General features: G+C 41.0%; 1 protein-coding gene and 1 long non-coding RNA gene across 2 annotated transcripts in view; one reads left to right on the forward strand and one right to left on the reverse strand.

The window, feature by feature from the left end:
• Positions 1–224: 224 nt before the first annotated feature.
• On the reverse strand, positions 225–17,194 carry LOC132396844 (uncharacterized). Its single transcript, XR_009513150.1, has 3 exons — positions 17,116–17,194; positions 7,279–7,378; positions 225–5,015 (listed from the first exon to the last, which is right to left on the reverse strand). It is a non-coding gene; the product is annotated as an uncharacterized LOC132396844 (long non-coding RNA).
• A 146-nt stretch (positions 17,195–17,340) lies between these two features.
• Positions 17,341–19,358, forward strand: part of ecpas (Ecm29 proteasome adaptor and scaffold) — a 155,506-nt gene continuing 153,488 nt past the window's right edge. The window contains exon 1 of the mRNA XM_059974826.1: positions 17,341–17,441. Coding sequence (XP_059830809.1) covers positions 17,420–17,441 — 22 coding nt within the window. The 5' untranslated portion in view covers positions 17,341–17,419. The remainder of the gene's footprint in view (positions 17,442–19,358) is intronic.

The following is a 19,358-nucleotide window of genomic DNA, read 5'->3' on the forward strand; positions in this document are numbered from 1 at the left end:
TCCTGCAGGACTTCTGTCAAGATAAGCAGATGGAAATATATATTTTTTAATAACTCTCTTGAAACATCTGATGTTTTGCAAAATGGGAGCATGCTGGTGAAAGACACACAATTTCTGTTATGGTCTGAAAAAATAGATAAGTTTCTTCCATGAGATAAGCTGTATCAATCAGCCTTGTTTAAGCTCCTTTTTATTTCAATTTACTTTTAAACTCCACTGCTGATATAAGATTTTAGTCACAAACAAGCAGGACACCACAAAATCTGGACTGTAAAGCTGTGGTCATTTATAAATAACATAAATATGTGGGGGAACAAATTTAAATCAATTCCTACAAATCAAGTTAAAAATGAATGACGGGTGTATTAAAGTCAAAACATGCAGTGAAACATATTGCCTGTGGAAATTAGATCCATCCATAAAAAGATGCAAGAAGGGCTCAGAAGGTGCAATTATTAAATCTTGAATCTAGTTGAAGTTCACATTTTCAAAATATGCATCAGCAAAATAAAAATCCCATTTCAGATCCTTATGAATAAAAATAGTTCAACACTTTATACCAGTTTTCACATTATTTCTAAGTAATATGAATAGTTAATTATTTGACATAAATTAATTAAAACAAGTTTGACTATAAGTAATGAAAATGTTAAAGAATTTTCAACTGCATTCTGCTAAATGTCCAATGTTATAAATAGTTCATTGCTATTTCCAATAGTGAAATCAGAGAAGAACCTTGTGAAATTTGTGCATAGAAACCATAATAACATCATAAACTTCATTAATTCTTGCTTTTATCAGAAGTCATTTATCTTAGGTCTTTGTGAAATGACTAAATTTACAGTGTAAATTACTAATATAAAACAGCACGTAACTCATTCTACAGCACTTCAATGACCTCAGGGTGTGTTATTGTCTTTCTGATAATGCTATAATGCAATGTAGTATTAAAGCATAATAGTTAAGCTGACAGGTATTATCCTGGTGCATGTATTTAATACAGGTAGAGCATTATTTTGATGAAATGGGTTCAAAGTATTTGATATATTTTTGTATCCTTAAAAAACAAACTATTGCTGAATCAAATTATAACCAAGCTGTGAATTCAAGCATCTTCATATTGTTATTGCAAAAACATTTATGTGTCTCAAATGGCTTTCAAATGCGGCTTGACAGTATTAGCTTTTCTGCCTGGTCTCAAAATCAAAAACATTCTAACAAATAGTTTGGCTATTGTAATTAGTTAATTTAATTTTGCACATAATTTGAACTCAGAAAAAGATATCTTGTAATAGGAAAAAAAATTTGATTCCAGCAGGTTATAGCCAAGAGGGCCATGTCACACCAGAATTATACGAAATGAAATTTGAACCAACTACACTCAAGATGTTACACCAACTTTCTGAGTGAGTACCAATCCATGTAGAATGTCAAACTGTCTCTCGAAATGCCCAGGTAATTTTTTGTTGGTGATCCTTTCCCTACCCTTCCAAAAAAGTTTATTTATCATAGAATGTGATTGCACATCAAAAGAAAAGGTTCTGTTTCTAGGGTAACTAGATTTTAATCTACTTTAATAACCATGCTCCCTCACGTATTCCCTTTATGATGGAAATAAGTTTCACTATGCATTTAAACAAATTTTCTAGTTCAATTTCTAAAAGCCCAACTCTACTGGGATTTCCCAATCATGTACTGTTCCAGATGTATTTTTTTATATATATTAAGCGGCATAAACATCTTTCCATCAAATTTCAACTTGCAGAGTATGACTACAAATTCAAATCAGATTTTTGAGCTTTGATTCGCCATGTTATGATTCCAGTATACTTAACTTGTAATAATTGTCCTGTCAAAAGTTTCTTCAGTAATCTTTTTATTTCAGTCCTTCATTAGTATCTCAAGTTGGATTAAAAAAAGGGATCACATCTTTTTAAGGACATTTAAAAGACTTTTAAATAGGCACTTGGATAGAAGAAAAATGGAGGGTTATGGGAGGTGTAGGAGGGAAGGGTTAGTTTGATCATACAATAAGTATGCAAGAACATTTATGTGTCTCAAATGGCTTTCAAATGCGGCTTGACAGTATTAGCTTTTCTGCCTGGTCTCAAAATCAAAACCATTCTAACAAATAGTTTGGCTATTGTAATTAGTTAATTTAATTTTGCACATAATTTGAACTCAGAAAAAACTTAGATATCTTGTAATAGGAAAAAAAATTTGATTCCAGCAGGTTAGAGTCAGCAAAACATCTGGGCCAAAGGGTCTGGACTGTACTGTATGCTTTATGTTTAGTCTGCTACAGCGGCATATTATAATTCACTGCATCTTGCCAATAAAGGGAAAGTTTTGTGGTGGTATACGGGCAGATTAACATTTTATATTGCCATCATAGTAGAGAAAGAGTGTGTATGTATAGGGAAGTGTTGTGTCTTTGCAACTACATATCAATTAAATATAAGCACGCACATGGGAGGTGGCTTTAACGGGTGTATTCACATTGGGAGGGGGATCGAAAGGCAGAAAACAATGCACGTGCAAACAAACTGTAATCAAATAAACATACTTTCACAATCACAGTCCATAACTAACTTCACTAAAGGTTCAGTGTTTTGGGTGGCACTCTGTTTCTTTCAGGATAGCGCTTCTGGAACTGTGAAGTGGCATCAGGTTTGGTAGGTGTCTTGTCTAAGACAACGTTCTTCGTTTCCGGTGTCACATTGTTGTCAGTTATGTGATCAGGTAAGTCCGGTGATTGCAATGTGTCCATCTTGTTGGATGCAATCAACTCAGCTGTGTTTTTCAGTTGATCATCCAGCATCTGGTCCACATGACACCTCCATGTATGATCTCCAACATCCACTATGCACATCAGTGGTTCAGTTCTTGTAGCTATCTTACCAAGGGTCCACATGTTTTCTTGGTAATCATGTGCTAGGACTTCATGTCAACCTTAAAGCTCCTTGCTGATTCAATTGGCAATTGGTTGATCTGTTTATTCTGCACTTCCTTCAGGAGGTCTATGCAAGATTTCAGATTCCTGCTCATGAACAGCATTGCAGGTGCTTGATTTGTCGTCGCATGAACAGAGTTCCAATACACAAAAAGGAGATTGTCCACCTTGTGCTGTACAGAAATGTCCTTCTTGTCCATTGCTTTAATGGACTTCTTGAAGATATGAATAAACCTTTCAGCTAACCCATTTGATGCTGGTGGTGAGGAGCTGACTTGAAAAGTCTGATGCCTTTTTTTTCAAGAATAGTCCGAATTCTTCTGAAGTGTATTGTGGTCCGTTGTCATTCACAATTTGTTCTGGTAAGCAGTTTCTGGTGTAGACCGCAGAGCAGAGGTGGTTGACTTCATTGGGATGACTTCCAGCCGCTTCGAATGAGTATCCACACAATCAAAAAATGGAGCCGTGAATGGCCTAGCAAAGTCAATGCAATAATGACAATGGTCATGCCTATTGGTGTAACGATGCCTTTGGGGTGCATTTTGAACTTTTTGGCATCCCAAACAGCTGTTGGCCAAGTCTTCAATCTGTATATCTATTACAGGCCACCACACGGAGGTTCAGGCAAGACTCTTCATCTTGACTGTACTCAGGTGTCCTTCATGCAGATTCTCTAACACTCTGGTGTGCAGTTTAGGGGGAACCACAACATGAGATCCACTCATCAGTGTTCTTTGACACAGATATTTGGTCTCGTCTCACAGGGAATTCTGGAAACAAAGGGTTACCATGAGCTGACAATCCTTGCATGATGACATCATAGACTTTTGACAATACCGGGTCATTCCTTGTTTCACTTTGCATTTCAGAATTTTTTACCAGCAGCTGTTCCATCAATGTTGTGTGGAACATCTCTGCTGGCTCACATTATAAAGCCTCTTCTTCTTTGGTTGCCAACAGTAGAAGACGTGACAAACCATCAACATTACTGTGTTGTTTGGTATCCTTGAACTCTATGTCATAAGAAAGTGCTCTTTGGAACAGTGCCTAACATTGTAACAGGGTGGCAGACACCACTGAAATTCCACTCCTGGGATTGAAATGGACATACAGGGCTGATGATCTGTCACTAGCGTAAACTTTTGTAAAACTTCTTTATTCCCCATAGTAGACTAAGGGCCTCTCGGTCGATCTATGCGTTGTTGTGTTCTGCACTCATCAGTACTCTTGATGCAATCAGATGTTCAGATCCATCTGCCACAGAGTGTGACAAAATGGTTCCAATAAGGGAATGCATTGCAGCCAGTCAGATGGGCAGCAATGGGTCATAATGGGTGAACAGATCATCTGATTTTATTAGAGTTTTTGTATTCTTGAATGCTCTTTTCACATCTTTCTGACCATTCCTACTTTGCTCCTGTCTGCAACAGTGCGTTCCAATGGGTGCAGCACTAACATTATTTGGGAGAAACCCAAGTATGACCTGAACTGTAACACATTTTCCCATTTGGATGCCTGTAGCGCTGCTTCAATCTTCTCTTGTGACTCATGTTAACCATCTTTGCCAATGACATGTCCACAATATGAGATTTCATTCTTGAAAAACTCACATTTCTCTCTTTGCGAGCAGACCATATTCACTTAGCACTTTACCAAGGTTCTGAAGATGTTCTACTTCATTCTTGCCAGTCATGATGACATCCAATTCTGGCCTTCATGCCTTTGAGTTTACCAAGCCCCTTCTCAAACACCTTTTCATTTGCATTAAGTAGCTATGACAGTCTCTGGTTAGTGTTACCATTTGGGTGGCGTTCACCAGATGATGACACATTGAGAGATTTGAGTGCGTGCCAGTCCAATTGGACTTTTCTCAACCATTCGCATTCAAAAAGTGCTGGCCTGCCACTTTACAATACATAAAACTCCAACTGCTGTGTTTGGCCTCCATTGATCACGTTCACTTTCACTCTGCCTTTGGGAGACATTTTCTCACCAGCGTAGGTCTTTATCACTGAGGTCTTCTCTAATGGTAGCTTAGAAAACAGTCTGTTGTAGTCAGCTTCTGAAATTATAGACAAAGCTGACCTTGTATCCAGCTGCATTTTCAGTTTTACACAATTCACACCAGATGATTTTGTGATCTGCTTCAGTAATATACGCGGTTCTAGGCATGACAGCTCACCATTGTCAGACTCTATGTTGTCTGATTCTGTTTTACATTTGGTCACTTTATGCATTTGCTTAGTTTTGTGTTTGAAACCTGTTACTCAGTGTGGTTTTTCTCTTTGATTGTGCTTTTTGTCTGACTTGCACACTCTCTCTATGTGACCTGATCTGTGACACTTTTTGCAAACATTTTATTTGAACCAAGTCATTTGCCATATTGATAACATTTTTGACTTTTTGCACCATTCAGGGACATTTTGTGCCTTTCATATTCTAACCTTCCTTTCTGTAGTTCTGCTGCATCTTTGCTGCAGTCTCTAACGATATTGCAATGGTCAATGCCCATTCTAAGGTTAGGTCTCTTTCTGACAAGTAGCCTCTTTTGAGTGCTTTGACTAAGCATGCCGCATACAAGCATGTCCCTTAGTGCACCAGAAAGGCCATCTCTAAAGTCACAGCAATGGGAAAGTTTGTGCACTTCTGCAATGTATTCAGAAATGCTTTCATCCTTTGACTGGTTCCTTTTGTAAAATCTAAACCTCAGCTATTACTAGCAGTTTAGGGTTCAAGTGATTCTGTAACATTGCAACAATTTCATCAAACGTTTTGCTTGCTGGCTTTTCAGGAGTTACTAGGTTGCATAAGAGACTGTACGTTCTAGCACCCATTAAGCTAAGAAGTGTGGGGGCTTTCTTTTGCTCATCCACATCATTCACCTTACAATACAGTTCAACCCTCTCAATATACAACTCCCAGCCTACATTAATGCTGTCAAATTCATCAACTTTCCTAAATGAAGTCAACTTTGCTTGCTGTGTCTTTCACTGTGTACTATGCAGTTATTCATGCATCCCTTTGTTAGAATCCATGACGGCCTACACTGTACTGTTTAACTTTCTCTTCTTGCAGCTTTGTCCTGTAATTGTCCTGTTAACTATCAGTGCAGCTTGTGATATTTTCTGACATTCAGGTCTATATTTGTCATCAATTTGTTGAGTCTTCACAACTACATATCGATTAAATAAAAGCCCACCCATGGGAGATTGCTGTAACTAGTGTATTCACATTGCAGTGAGAGAGAAAACATTCTACTCTAAATGAGAGTGCAGGCATATTCAGTTTATCTCAGTTCAGTTCAAACTTGTTAATTCAGGCCACAGATCTAGTCTACCCTGATTAAAAATCATACAAAGTATCAACAAAAAAGGAGTCACAAAAACCCAGAGACACATCATAATATGAATTACAGAGTTCAATCCACAAATCGTGTCAACTGAACGTTGCATAAGACCCAAAACTCCGCACTCACTCCCAGAGTGAGGGGGAGAGAGAGGGGGGAACCACTCAAATGCAGGGAACTTCCTTCAGAAGGAGAGGGAGGAAACACAAGCAGACAGCTTTGACCAGGAGTAGCAAGCGAGAGGGAGAGATAGGGTCACTTGAACTCAGTTAGATGGCGCTAAACTTACTCTATGTCCTGACTATCAACCCCTCAACCTTCTGAGTGATCCGGAGTTCATTCAGATCCAGATCCAACTCCTTAACATGGTCTATTGCAAGCTGCAATCAGACGCAGTGCTTGTAGGTATAGTTGTCAGAGACACTGGAGGTCGCACATCCCACAAGATGAGCACGCCACTATCCTGTCTGACATCCTCACTGATCTAAATGTGCAATAAGAAATAAAGATAAATAGCCTAATGCTCAGGGAGTCAGTGTATTATCATGGGTGTAGTCGGCTATGCTTTCATTTCACAGAACACAGGAAGTGTTATAAGCCCTCTTGATTATAACAATTTAATTTGCAAAACTGGTATTGAATATGCTCTTGAAAGAAAAATACTACAAAATGTAATGCACATGGCCCATTCCATAACAGATAAATCCTTCCCCACCACTGAGCTTATCTACATGGAGCTGAGTCGCAGGAAAGCAGCATCGATTATCAAGGACCCCCATCATCCAGGCCATTAACACTGTCAGTAGGAAGGTGGCACTGGAGCTTCAGGACCCACCACCAGGCTCAGGAATAATTATAACCCTTCAACCATCAGGCTCCTGAGCCAGAGAGGATAACTTTACTCTCCCCATCACTGACTGTTTCCATAACCTATAGACTCACTTTCAAGGACTCTTCATCTCACGTTCTAGATAGTTACCACTTTTTTTCTTTTGTACTTGCACATTTTGTTGTCTTTTGCACATTGGTTGTTCGTCCATCCATTTGGGTGCAGTCTTTCTTGGGGTTACTGTGTTTGCCTGCAAGAAAATGAATCTCAGGGTTGTATATGGTGACTTATATGCATATGCACTTTGATAATAATTTACTTTTAACTTTGAAATACCTGGTAATGAATTTTCCAGATTTTTTTCTGTATCACTCCTTGGTCTTTGGCTTATATTATATCTGTGGTTTTACAAATCTTCCTCCAGCAGACACAACCTTTATTTATTTTGTCAAGAGAATGATGTTGGAATACTTCTATCCAATGTCCTCTCAACCTCTTAGACCAATCCAAGCTTGTTCAATCTATTCATTCAATTATAATTGCCCTCACTGAAACATCCATATCCTTCCTACAATGTGGTTGTCAAAACTTACTGTAGATCAACTAGTGTTTTATAGAAATAAAAGTTCCTTAAGATTTTTTTAGCCTGGGGTGGTGGTGGAAATAAGCTCTCACTGCCTACTAAATGTTCCCAATGATGTGCCACTCAAATAGCATTTGACAACCAAGTCCAACTGCTGGCCTTCACATGTGTCTTAGCTCCTAAGCCTGGCAAAACCAGTTCTACTGACAGAAGAGGCGAAGGAAGTCTAGCAGGGTCTTAAAACCAGTCACTTCGGGCAGATGGGGCTTGTCAGCAATGGTTGACACCTCATCTCAGAGAAGGAAATCTCTGATCTTGCACCTCCGCCGCCTTGCAGCTATACCCATTCATGGAGAAGGCTTCGATTGTAAACCCTGAGGAAAAATCTGGAGCTGGAGTCCCTAACGCAGTTTTATATTGAGTTCATCACTGCCTGGCAACTCCTGCAAAGTTTCACCCCCATCGTCACCCCATAAGTGTCCACCATGTCCACCAGCTTGTCTATATCTTAATGTTTATCACTATGCTCTTCAATGTTTACACTACAAAATGTTCTGCCACCTTTCAATTATGAAATGGAGTCTCTGTGCACCTCCATCCCATTTAAAAATATTTCACGTAATTAGCATGGCAACCACCCCCCCCCCCCACACCCCTAACAGAAACATCTTGCTTATAAAAGTTACTTTTTTATCAGGTGGTACACACTGGAAATAAGTGTGTCAATCATTTTACATCATAACTATCCATATTTAGCATGAAGTGAGGAATGTGGATTTGACTGTGAGCATTGTGTGTTTGAGACTCCCATCATAATATTCAACATTGCCTGCCTCTTAACTCCTCGGGTGCTATCCAGGTTAAGTGTCTCATTCCAAAACTCCACCTGTCCATTTCCCTCTACCTGACCTGACCTGCTGAGTTCCTCCAGCAGTTTACTTTTATTTTTTCACTCCAAATTCCGGTGTCTCTATTTTAACTCTGAGGTACGTTGGTTTCTATCATGCGTTGACTCTAGTAACAGATCATGGAGGAACTCCTGGGTGCATTTTGTTTGTTGCTCCAGATTTCAGATTTTATATCTCCAAGTGTTAAGTCTAATCTGCAAGTCTTTGAACGTCGCTACCTACACCCTTTCCTCATGTTTGCTAATGGCAAGAACATTTTAAGTAAAGAGCATTAACCATGACACAAATTTAGGGAAGACTTTTTCCAGTTTTGAAATTCAACAAAATCTATTAGGTTGCCCTTCCTTTTCAATGGCTACGAGCCATCAATGTTCCAAGCCTCCCTTGGTAATGCTTTCCAACTCTTACTGCTCTACATTGACAACTCCATTGGTGCTTCTTCATGCACCCATGCTGAGCTTGACAATTTTATCAACTTTGCCTCCAACTTCCACCCCACCCTAAAATTCACCTGGTCCAATTATGCCACTTTTTTCCAGATCTCTCTGTCTCTACCTCTGGAGACTGTCTACCAATGTGTTTTATAAACCTAGCAGCTCCCAAGGCTACCTTGACTACATTTCTTCCCACCCTGTCTCCTGTAAGAATGCCATTTCCTTTTCTCAGGTTCTTTGTTCCACTGTATCTGTTCCCAGAGATGTCCTCCTTTTTCAAAGAAAAGAAACATAGAAAACCTACAGCACAATACAGGCCCCTCGGCCCACAAAGTTATGCCGAACATGTCCCTAACTCAGAAATTACTAGGCTTACCTATAGCCCTCTATTTTACTTAGTTCCATGTACCTATCTAAAAGCCTCTTAAAAGACCCTATCGTATCCGCCTCTACCACTGTTGCCGGCAGCCCATTCCACGCACTCACCACTCTCTGAGTAAAAAACTTACCCGACATCTCCTCCGTACCTACTCCCCAGCACCTTAAACCTGTGTCCTCTTGTGGCAACCACTTCAGCCCTGGGAAAAAGCCTCTGACTATCCACACGATCAATGCCTCTCTTCCATCTTAGATACCAAAGATGTCTACCAAAATGAACCACTTCACTCTTACCTGGGTTGAACTCCATCTGCCACTTCTCAGCCCAATTTTGCATCCTATCAATGTCTCACTGTAACCTCTGACAGCCCTCCACACTTATCCACAATACCTCCAACCTTTGTGTCATCAGCAAACTTACTAACCCATCCCTCCACTTTCTCATCCAGGTCATTTATAAAAATCATTAAGAGTACGGGTCCAAAAACAGATCCCTGAGGCACACCACTGGTCACCGACCTCCATGCAGAATATGACCCGTCTGCAACTGCTCTTTGCCTTCTGTGGGCAAGCCAGTTCTGGATCTACAAAGCAATGTCCCCCGGATCCCATGCCTCCTTACTTTCATAATAAGCCTTGCATGGGGTACCTTATCAAATGCCTTGCTGAAATCCATATACACTACATCTACTGCTCTTTCTTCATCAATGTGTTTAGTCAAATCCTCAAAAAATTCAATCAGGCTCGTAAGGCACGGCCTGGCCTTGACAAAGCCATGCTGACTACTCTTAATCATATTAAACCTCTAAATGTTCATAAAACCTGCCTCTCAGGATCTTCTCCATCAACTTACCGACCACTGAGGTAAGACTCACTGGTCTATAATTTCCCAGGCTATCTCCACTCCCTTTCTTGAATAAACCCTCCAATCCTCCAGAACCTCTACAGTCCCCATTGATGATGCAAAGATCATCGCCAGAGGCTCAGCAATCTCCTCCCTCAGCTCCCACAGTAGCCTGGGGTACATTTCGTCTGGTCCCGGCGACTTAATCAACTTGACGCTTTCCAAAAGCCCCAGCACAACCTCTTTCCTAATATCTACATGCTCAAGCTTTTCAGTCTGCTGCAAGTCATCACAACAGTCACTAAGATCCTTTTCCATAGTGAGTACTGAAGTAAAGTATTCATTAAGTACTTCTGCTATTTCCTCTGGTTCCATACACACTTTCCCACTGTCACACTTGATATGTCCTATTCTTTTCATTACCATAGATGCACCTAATCTGCCAAGTTCCTGCAGCATTTTGTGTGTGTTTGTATGGATTTCCAGCATCTAGAATCTCTTGTGTTTATTATTAGGCTTTCTTCTTTGTAGATGTGAGTGTTCAAGCAAACTCTCAATTGGTGGTAATTGTGAAAATATATTATTATATAATCAGTAAAGAAACATCAAGGTATGACACATATAAAATGTTCTGCAGGCAATAGTATAATTACAATCTCCTTATACATAGATTTGATAGGCAGGCCTAATATTTAATTACGAGTTTGTAATTCTTCAAGTTCATGTTCAAGTTTAACTATCATTCAACGATACATGAATACCCATGAATACAGCCAAACGAAATAGTATTCCTCTTTATTGAGCACCTCCGCATCATCTGCAAAAAGCAGGTCAAGGTCAAAATACAGTACCTTCAATTATACACAACACAAAGCACACATAGCACATATAAGAGCAGTAAACATACAGTCACATAAAAATATATAGCCCAAGTCCCTGAGTGACATGTCCTGTAAACTGAAGGTAGATAAGTGTTATTGACAAGAGCAAGCAGTTCCCCGCAGACAAATGCACACACATACACAATCCAAATTATCTCCCACCAAGCGAACACTGGAGGGCAGCACTGACAGGAAAGCCAGCTCCTAAATCAGCATTGAATTTGTGGATCAGAATCAGGTTTAATGTCATCCAGCATGTCATGAAATTTGTGTGAAGTTAAAATACATGCATTCCATTGAAAAAAATAACAAGAGATACTGTTCTACGAATAAGAGTCTTTTTATTTCTTACATAAGAAAAGTTTATTTTTTCTTATCCATCTGAGTCTGCCCTAATCTTCAATCCTATTTCTTTGGTGTAATATTCAGTGCTACTTCCTAACAGTGTGTTGCAACATTTCCTTCCAGATGAGCTCAATGCCTTCTATGCTGTCTTTGACCATCATCAGAAAAAGGAGGAACCATCACACATCCCCGTGCCTCCAGACAATCTTTCGGTCTCAGTATCTGAAGACGAGGTACAGGCTGCCTTCAAGAGACTGAATCCAAGGAAAGCATCTGGTCTGTGCTGACCAACCACTAGTGTGTTCACGGATATCTTCAAGTTCTTGCTCCGGCAGTGTGAGGTACCCACTTGCTTTAAGCAGGTTTCAATCAATGCCCAAGAAGACCACAGTAACCTGCCTCAATGACTATTGCCCAGTGCAACTTACCTCCACAGTGATGAAATGTTTTGAGAGGCTGATGTTAGAAACATAAAAACATAGAAACCCTACAGCACGATACAGGCCCTTCAGCCCATGAAGCTGTGCCGAACATGTTCTTACCTGAGAAATTACCTAGGGTTACCCATAGCCCTCTATTTTTCTAAGCTCCATGTACCCATCCAGGAGTCTCTTAACAGATCCTATCATATCCCCCTCTACCACCGTCACCGGCAGCCCAATCCACACACTCACCACTCTCTGTGTAAAAAAACTTACTCCTGACATCTCCTCTGTACCTACTCCCAAGCACCTTAAAACTGTGTCCTCTTGTGGCAACCATTTCATCCCTGGGAAAAAGCCTCTGACTATCCACACGATCAATGCCTCTCATCATCTTGTACACCTTTATCAGGTCACCTCTCATCCTCCTTCACTCCGAAGGAGAAAAGGCTGAGTTCACTCAACCTATTCTCATAAGGCATGCTCCCCAATCCAGGCAACATCCTTGTAAAAATCTCCTCTGCACCCTTTCTATGGTTTCCATATACTTCCTATAGTGAGGCAATCAGAACTGAGCAGAGTACTCCAAATGGGGTCTGAACAGGGTCCTATATAGCTGCAACATTACCTCTCGGCTCTTAAACTCAATCCCATGATTGATGAAGGCCAATGCACTGTATGCTTTCCTAACCAGAGTCAACCTGTGCAGCAGCTTTGATTGTCTTATGGACTCAGGCCCCCAGATCCCTCTGATCCTCCACACTGCCAAGAGTCTTACTATTAATACTATATTCTATCATCATATTTGAACTAACAAAATGAACCATCTCACACTTATCTGTGTTGAACTTCATCTGCCACTTCTCAGCCCACTTTTGCATCCCATCACTGTCCCACTGTAACCTCTGACAGCCCTCCACACTATCCACAACACCTCCAAACTTTGTGTCCTCTTGCTCTTAACATACCTGTAAAATGCCTTGGGGTTTTCCTTAATGCTGTCCGCCAAGTTCCTCTCATGGCCCCTTCTGGCTCTTCTAATTTCTTTCTTGATCTCCTTCCTGCTAGTCTTATAATCTTCTAGCTCTCTATCATTACCTAGCTTTTTAAACCTTTCGTAAGCTCTTCTTTTCCTCTTGACTAGATTTACAACAGCCTTTGTACAGCACAGTTCCTGTACCCTACCATCCTTTCCCTGTCTCATTGGAATGTACCTATGCAGAACTCCACGCAAATATCCCCTGAACATGTGCCACATTTCTTCTGTACGTTTCCCTGAGAACATCTGTTCCCAATTTATGCTTCCAAGTTCCTGCCTGATAGCCTATTTCCCCTTAATCCAATTAAATGCTTTCTAACTTGTCTGTTCCTATCCCTCTCCAATGCTATGGTAAAGGAGATAGAATTGTGATCACTATCTCCAACATGCTCTCCCACTGAGAGATCTGACACCTGATCAGGTTCATTTCTCAATACAAGATCAAGTACAGCCTCTCCTCTTGTAGGCTTATCTACATATTGTGTCAAGAAACCTTCTTGAACTCACCTAACAAACTCCACCCCAACTAAACCCCTCACTCTAGGGACATGCCAATCAATATTTGGGAAATTAAAATCTCCCACCATGCCAACCCTGGTATTATTACACTTTTCCAGTATCTGTCTCCATATCTGCTCCCTGTTGCTATTGGGTGGTCTATAAAAAACACCAAGCAGAGTTATTCACCCCTTCCTGTTCCTAACTTCTACCCACAGAGACTCTGTAGAAAATCTCTCCATGTCTTCCTCATTTCTGCAGCCGTGACACTATCTCTGATTAACGGTGCCATGCCCCCACCTCTTTTGCCTCCCTCCCTGTCCTTTCTGAAACATCTAAAGCCTGGCACTCAAAGTAACCATTCCTGTGCCTAGCCATCCAAGTCTCTGTAATGGCCACAACATCATTGCTCCAAGTACTGATCCATGCTCTAAGCTCATCCGCTTTGTTCATAATACTCCTTGCATTAAAATGGACACATCTCAGATCATCGGTCTGAGCACATCCCTTCTCTATCATCTGCCTATCCTCCCTCTCGTACTGCCTCCAAGCTTTCTCTATTTATGAGTCAACCATCTCTTCCTCCGTCTCTTCAATTTGGTTCCCACCACCCCACCCCCCCCCCCCCCCAGCAATCCTAGTTTAAACTCTCCCAATAGCCTTAGCAAACCTACCCACCAGGACATTGGTCCCTGGGATACAAGTGCAACCCGTCCTTTTTGTACAGGTCACTCATGCCCTAAAAGAGGTCCCAATGATCCAGAAATCTGAATCGCTACACCCTGCTCCAGGAAGGAGACTGAAAATTTGGCTGAGTGGTGTAATAACAACTTCTCACTCAAAGTCAATAAGATCAAGGAGCTGATTGTAGACTTCAGGAGAGAGAAACCTCTCCATGAACCAGTAATAATACGAGGATCAGAAGTGGAGAGAAAGAGTAACTGTAAGTTCCTGGGTGTCACTATCTCTTAGGACCTGTCCTGAACCCATCATAATTGCAGAGAAAGCATGATAGAGCGTCTGTTTCCTCAGGAGTCTGCAGAGATTCGAGAAATCATCAAAAACCTTGGCAAACTTCTATAGATGTGTGCTGGAAAGTATGCTGCATTACAGCCTGATATAGGAACACCAATACCAATAGGGTAGTCGACTCGGCCCAGTTACGTCATGGGTAAAGCCCTCCCAACCATTGAGCACATCTCCATAAAAAGTTACCATAGAAAAGCAGCATCCATCATGAAAGATCCTCACTGCCCAGGCCATGCTCTTTTCTTGCTGCTGCCATCGGGTGGAAGGTACAAGAGCCTCAGGACTCAGACCAGCAGGTTCAAGAACAGTTACTACTCCTCAACCATCAGACTCCTGAACAAAAGAGGATAACTACACTCATTCTATTTCTGGTGTTCCCACAACCAATGGTCTCACTTTAAGGTCTCTTTATCTTGTTATTTCATACACTCCTTATTTATTGCTAATTACTTATATTTGCATTTGCACAGTTTGTTGTTCATTGATCCTGTTTACAGTTACTGTTCTATAGATTTGTTAAGTGTACACACAGAAAAAGAATCTCAGGGTTGTATGTGGTGACATGCATGTACTCTGGCAATAAATTTTACTTTGAACTTTTGGAACCTCATACAGGTCAGTATACCTGTATATATGTGCTGCTATACAGAAGGGATTCGGAAAGAGGTAAGGTGAGGGAACACACACCAGCCATCAACAAGGGATCAGCAATGGAAAGGGTGAGCAGTTTGAGCTCCCCAGGTACTAACATCTCTGAATATCCATCCTGGGCCCAACACATTGATATAATTATGAAGAAGGCACATCAGCATCTATATTTCATTAAGAGTTTGACGAGATTTGGTATATCATCAAAGACTCTATCAAATGTCTGCAGACCTAACAATGGAGATCATTCTAATTGGATGCATTGCTGTCTGGTGTGGAGTGGGCCACTATGCAGAATCAGAAAAAACTGCTGCAGGCTGCAAACTCTGCCAGCTCCATCATGGGTACCAGCACTGAGAACATCTTCAAAAGCTGATGCCTTAAAAAAGTGGCATCCATTATTAAGGATCCCATCACCCAGGACATAATCTTTTCCTATTACTATCATCAAAGGGGAAGCATCAGAGCCTGAAGACACACAATCAACATTTCAGAAACAGCTTCTTCCCCTGTCTTCAGGTTTCTGAACAATAGACCAACTCACGAACACTACCTCCCTATTTTTGCTCTCATTTTGCACTACTTAATTTTTATGGCATTTCATATGTGTGTGAAAGGGCATGCAAATTTTATTCAGGAGGAAAACAAAATAAAGTTAGCTCGAAATGTTAATGAGATGGTTAGCCCAGTGATTGCCTTATAGCTCCAGTGATCCAGGTGCAATCTGGACCCCAGTGCTACATGTGACTGTACAAGTTTCCTTCAGGTGTGCTGGTTTGCTCTGATATCCCAAAGGCTTGCAAATCGGTAGGTTAATTTATCACTGTAAGTTGTTCCTAGTGTAGGTGTTAAGTGATTGGTCAAATCTGTGGGGAGTTGATGGGAAGGAAGAGAGAATAAAATGGGATTAATGCAGGTTTAGCATGAAGTCAGCAGGGGTCATTTATCATGCTGTGTTCATGAGATGATAAACATTTCTAAAGATATCTGAAACAGAAAAGAGCTAACATGAAGTACAAGCAATTCTCCGAATTCTGGAAATCTTGAGCAAAACTCAGCAGATCAAACAGTTTCTATAGAGGGAAATAAGCAGTCAATGTTTTGGGCTAAGACCCTTCATCTGGACTGGAAAGAAAGGGACAGAAACGAAAATTAGAAAGTGTGGGGTGTGGGAAGAATACAAGGAGGCAGGAGCAGGTGAGACCAGGTGATGGGTGGCAGTGAGGGGATGATGAGAAGCTGGGAAGTGATAGGTGGAAGAGGTAAAGGGCTGTAGAATTGGATTGTAGACCATAGAATAAAGGGAAGGAGGTGGGCAATCTGAAGGTGATGGGCAGTCAGGAGAGGAAAAAGAGGTGAGTAGGCCACCTGAATTCAGGGTAAACAAAAAAAAAAGAACAAGCAGGAGAATGATTACCAGAAGTCAGAAAAATCAATGCTTATGCCATCCGCATAAAGATTACCCAGACGAAATATGAGACGTTGCTTCTCCGTCATCGATTTGGCCTCATTGTGGCAGCAGAGGATGCGATAGACAAACATGTCAGTTTGGGAATAAGAAACTGAATTGAAATAGGTAGCCATCAGGAAATCCTGGCTGTTGTGGTGGACAAAACGAAGCTGCTCATTGAAGCAGTCCCCTAAACTGCGTTAGCTCTCACCGAGGTGGAGACGGCTACACCTGGAGCACCAGATACATAGATGATCCCAACACATTCTCAGGTGAAACGCCGCCACACTTTGTTCAGTTTCTGGACTACGGCTTGAAACATCTTTCTGATTCAGAAAGAAACAATGGGAGAGACGCTGGACATTAATAAGAACGAAAACCAAGTGCTGAAGACACTCAGCAGATTGGGCAGTATTCTGTCGAAAGAGAATCGGAGATTATCAAAGTAATCAGAAAATAAAGAGTGTATAGAAGTGATTCTGGAGGGTGGCACTGCAAAAAGTCATCGCTTTGGGGATGAAGTTTTACCTTTCTTTCCCACACAACCGCAGAATAGGTTCCGCTGTCTCCAATGCACACAAGCGTTGGAATGGGAAGTTCGCGTCAGAGGCTCCGTCACCATGAGCGCGCACGTGTGAAAGTTAAGGTAGTCAGTGAGCGCGCACGTGTGAACGTAAGGTAGTCGGTGAGCGCGCACGTGTGAACGTAAGGTAGTCAGTGAGCGCGCTCTACGCCCAACCACCGCCCTCATTGTCTCCGCCGCTGTCCCGCTGTGTGCGCGCGCACGGCGCGTGGTCTGAACTCGGGCTCCCGTCGGCGCCGCTGCTGCAAGATGGCCGCCCAGGATGAGCTGAGTAAGTTTGGAGAGCGAGGGGGAGTTAAATGGCCGATAAAGGGGCTCGAAGGAGCTTAATTGATCCAAATAAATATTAATTCTCCATTCCAACATTATGCACAGTGGGAAGGGAATCAACAAAACCCGTGGAGTGGGTTAATACTTTTATGTGTCTAAATATATTTATATATTTAAACTCTCTCCACGTCGTACTCTTAAAACATCTGAGCAGATTTAAACTGTATGTAAATCATTATGTGTCCTGAAAAAAAGTTGGGTTTGAAAGGCGTCATGTCCCATGGAGAAGGTGAAGGCCGTGCTGTAGAAGCTCAGACCTTGGCCATAGTCACCAGCATCTCTAGTCTGCAACGCAGTTGGAGCGCAGCACTGCCACCGCCCCGAGGGTACTGAGAACCTGTCTTCTGATCATTCAGTGATACAAACTGTCGACTGTTACGGGGATGCAGGCTCTGTTTGAAATTGATTCCATTTTGGTGAGGGAGTCACGGTGTAAATCCACTCCATTTCCACTAAAAACGAAAGTGATACTTAGCCCAGAAACAAGTGTTTAAACTTTTTTAAAGCTGTTCTATTCTTGGGAGATGCCTCCTTTCTTGTTTTCAATCGGCAAGATTTTTCAAGTTGAAAGACTTGAGATAGGTTTGGTGCAAAGTCATTGCATCATAGAATGAGAGATGTCCCAAAGTTGTATTGTTTTAATAAAAATGGAGTGACGTCATTGTGCTGGAAAGAATGCTGAGGAAATTCACCGGGGGTGTTACCTGGATTCGTGGATATCAGTTATGGGGAGAGATTAAATAGATTGCTTGTTTTCCCAGGGGTGTGAGTGGCTGAGGGGGTGACTCAATAGAAATGTATCATATTATGAAGTCCATAGGTTAAATAATCTCTTTCTCCCTATGGTAGGAGTATCAAAGACGAAAGCATAGATCTAAGGTGATAGGAAGGAGTCTTGAGGGATAAGTTTTGTTTCGCACAAAGTCATTATTTGGAACTTACTACCCAAAGAAGTAGTGGAATCAGATACAATCATGACAAAAGGTATTTAAAAAAAAACACTTGATAGGCAAGGTGCTATACGTAATGTGGGCAATTGAAATCAGTGTAGCTGAGCAAAGTGACCAGTGTGGAGTAAGTGGACTGAAGAGTCTGTATCTGTCTCTAGAATTCTAACTCTATGATTCCAAAACTCCAGATAAAATTCCTTTATAATATGCTACACAAAACTAAAAAGTCCTTGAATGACTCCTAGTCAAAAGGATGTCAACAAAACTTGAGGCAACTTTGAAAGCCTTTCATTTGCGATTATCTGTGTACCAAGCCAAGGGAAAAATCCCACAAATGATTATTATTGAAGTTACCAAAGTTTCAATCTTCAAAAATTTCTCTATTAATCTCTGCATTGACTATTTCCTCCTTTAAAATGCAGTGATCTGTTTGATTAAGCGATTAAGCAATTAATCATCTGTCTTAATATTCTGTAATACAGTGGTGTCAAGTTTTATTTGATAACACTTCTGTGAAGTGACTTGAGATATTTACATTAAAGGTGTTTTATACAGTTTCCGCCCACAGTCCAAAGGTGTACAGTTTGGTAAGTTAATTGGCCATTATAAATTGTCCCATAATTAGGCTAGGGCTAGGGTTAAATTGAGGATTGCTGGGTAGTATAGCTTGAAGGGCCTATTCTGCACTGTATTGCAATCAATAAATAAACATAGATTGTTGTTTTTGAATGCAACTAGAATATTAGGGCTAAATTGAATCTGAACTTAGCTGAAGTACCTGCTATCAGCTGCACAAAAATGTTTATGTGCAGCTGATTTGAGGTAATTAAGCTCAGCAGTACCTCAAAGGTTTTGCCCTGTCGAAATCTGGTACTAGTGGACTAAATATGGTTTAGCAAATTGATTTA

Source organism: Hypanus sabinus, chromosome 7 (genome assembly GCF_030144855.1).
Source record: "Hypanus sabinus isolate sHypSab1 chromosome 7, sHypSab1.hap1, whole genome shotgun sequence".
Taxonomy (NCBI): domain Eukaryota; kingdom Metazoa; phylum Chordata; class Chondrichthyes; order Myliobatiformes; family Dasyatidae; genus Hypanus; species Hypanus sabinus.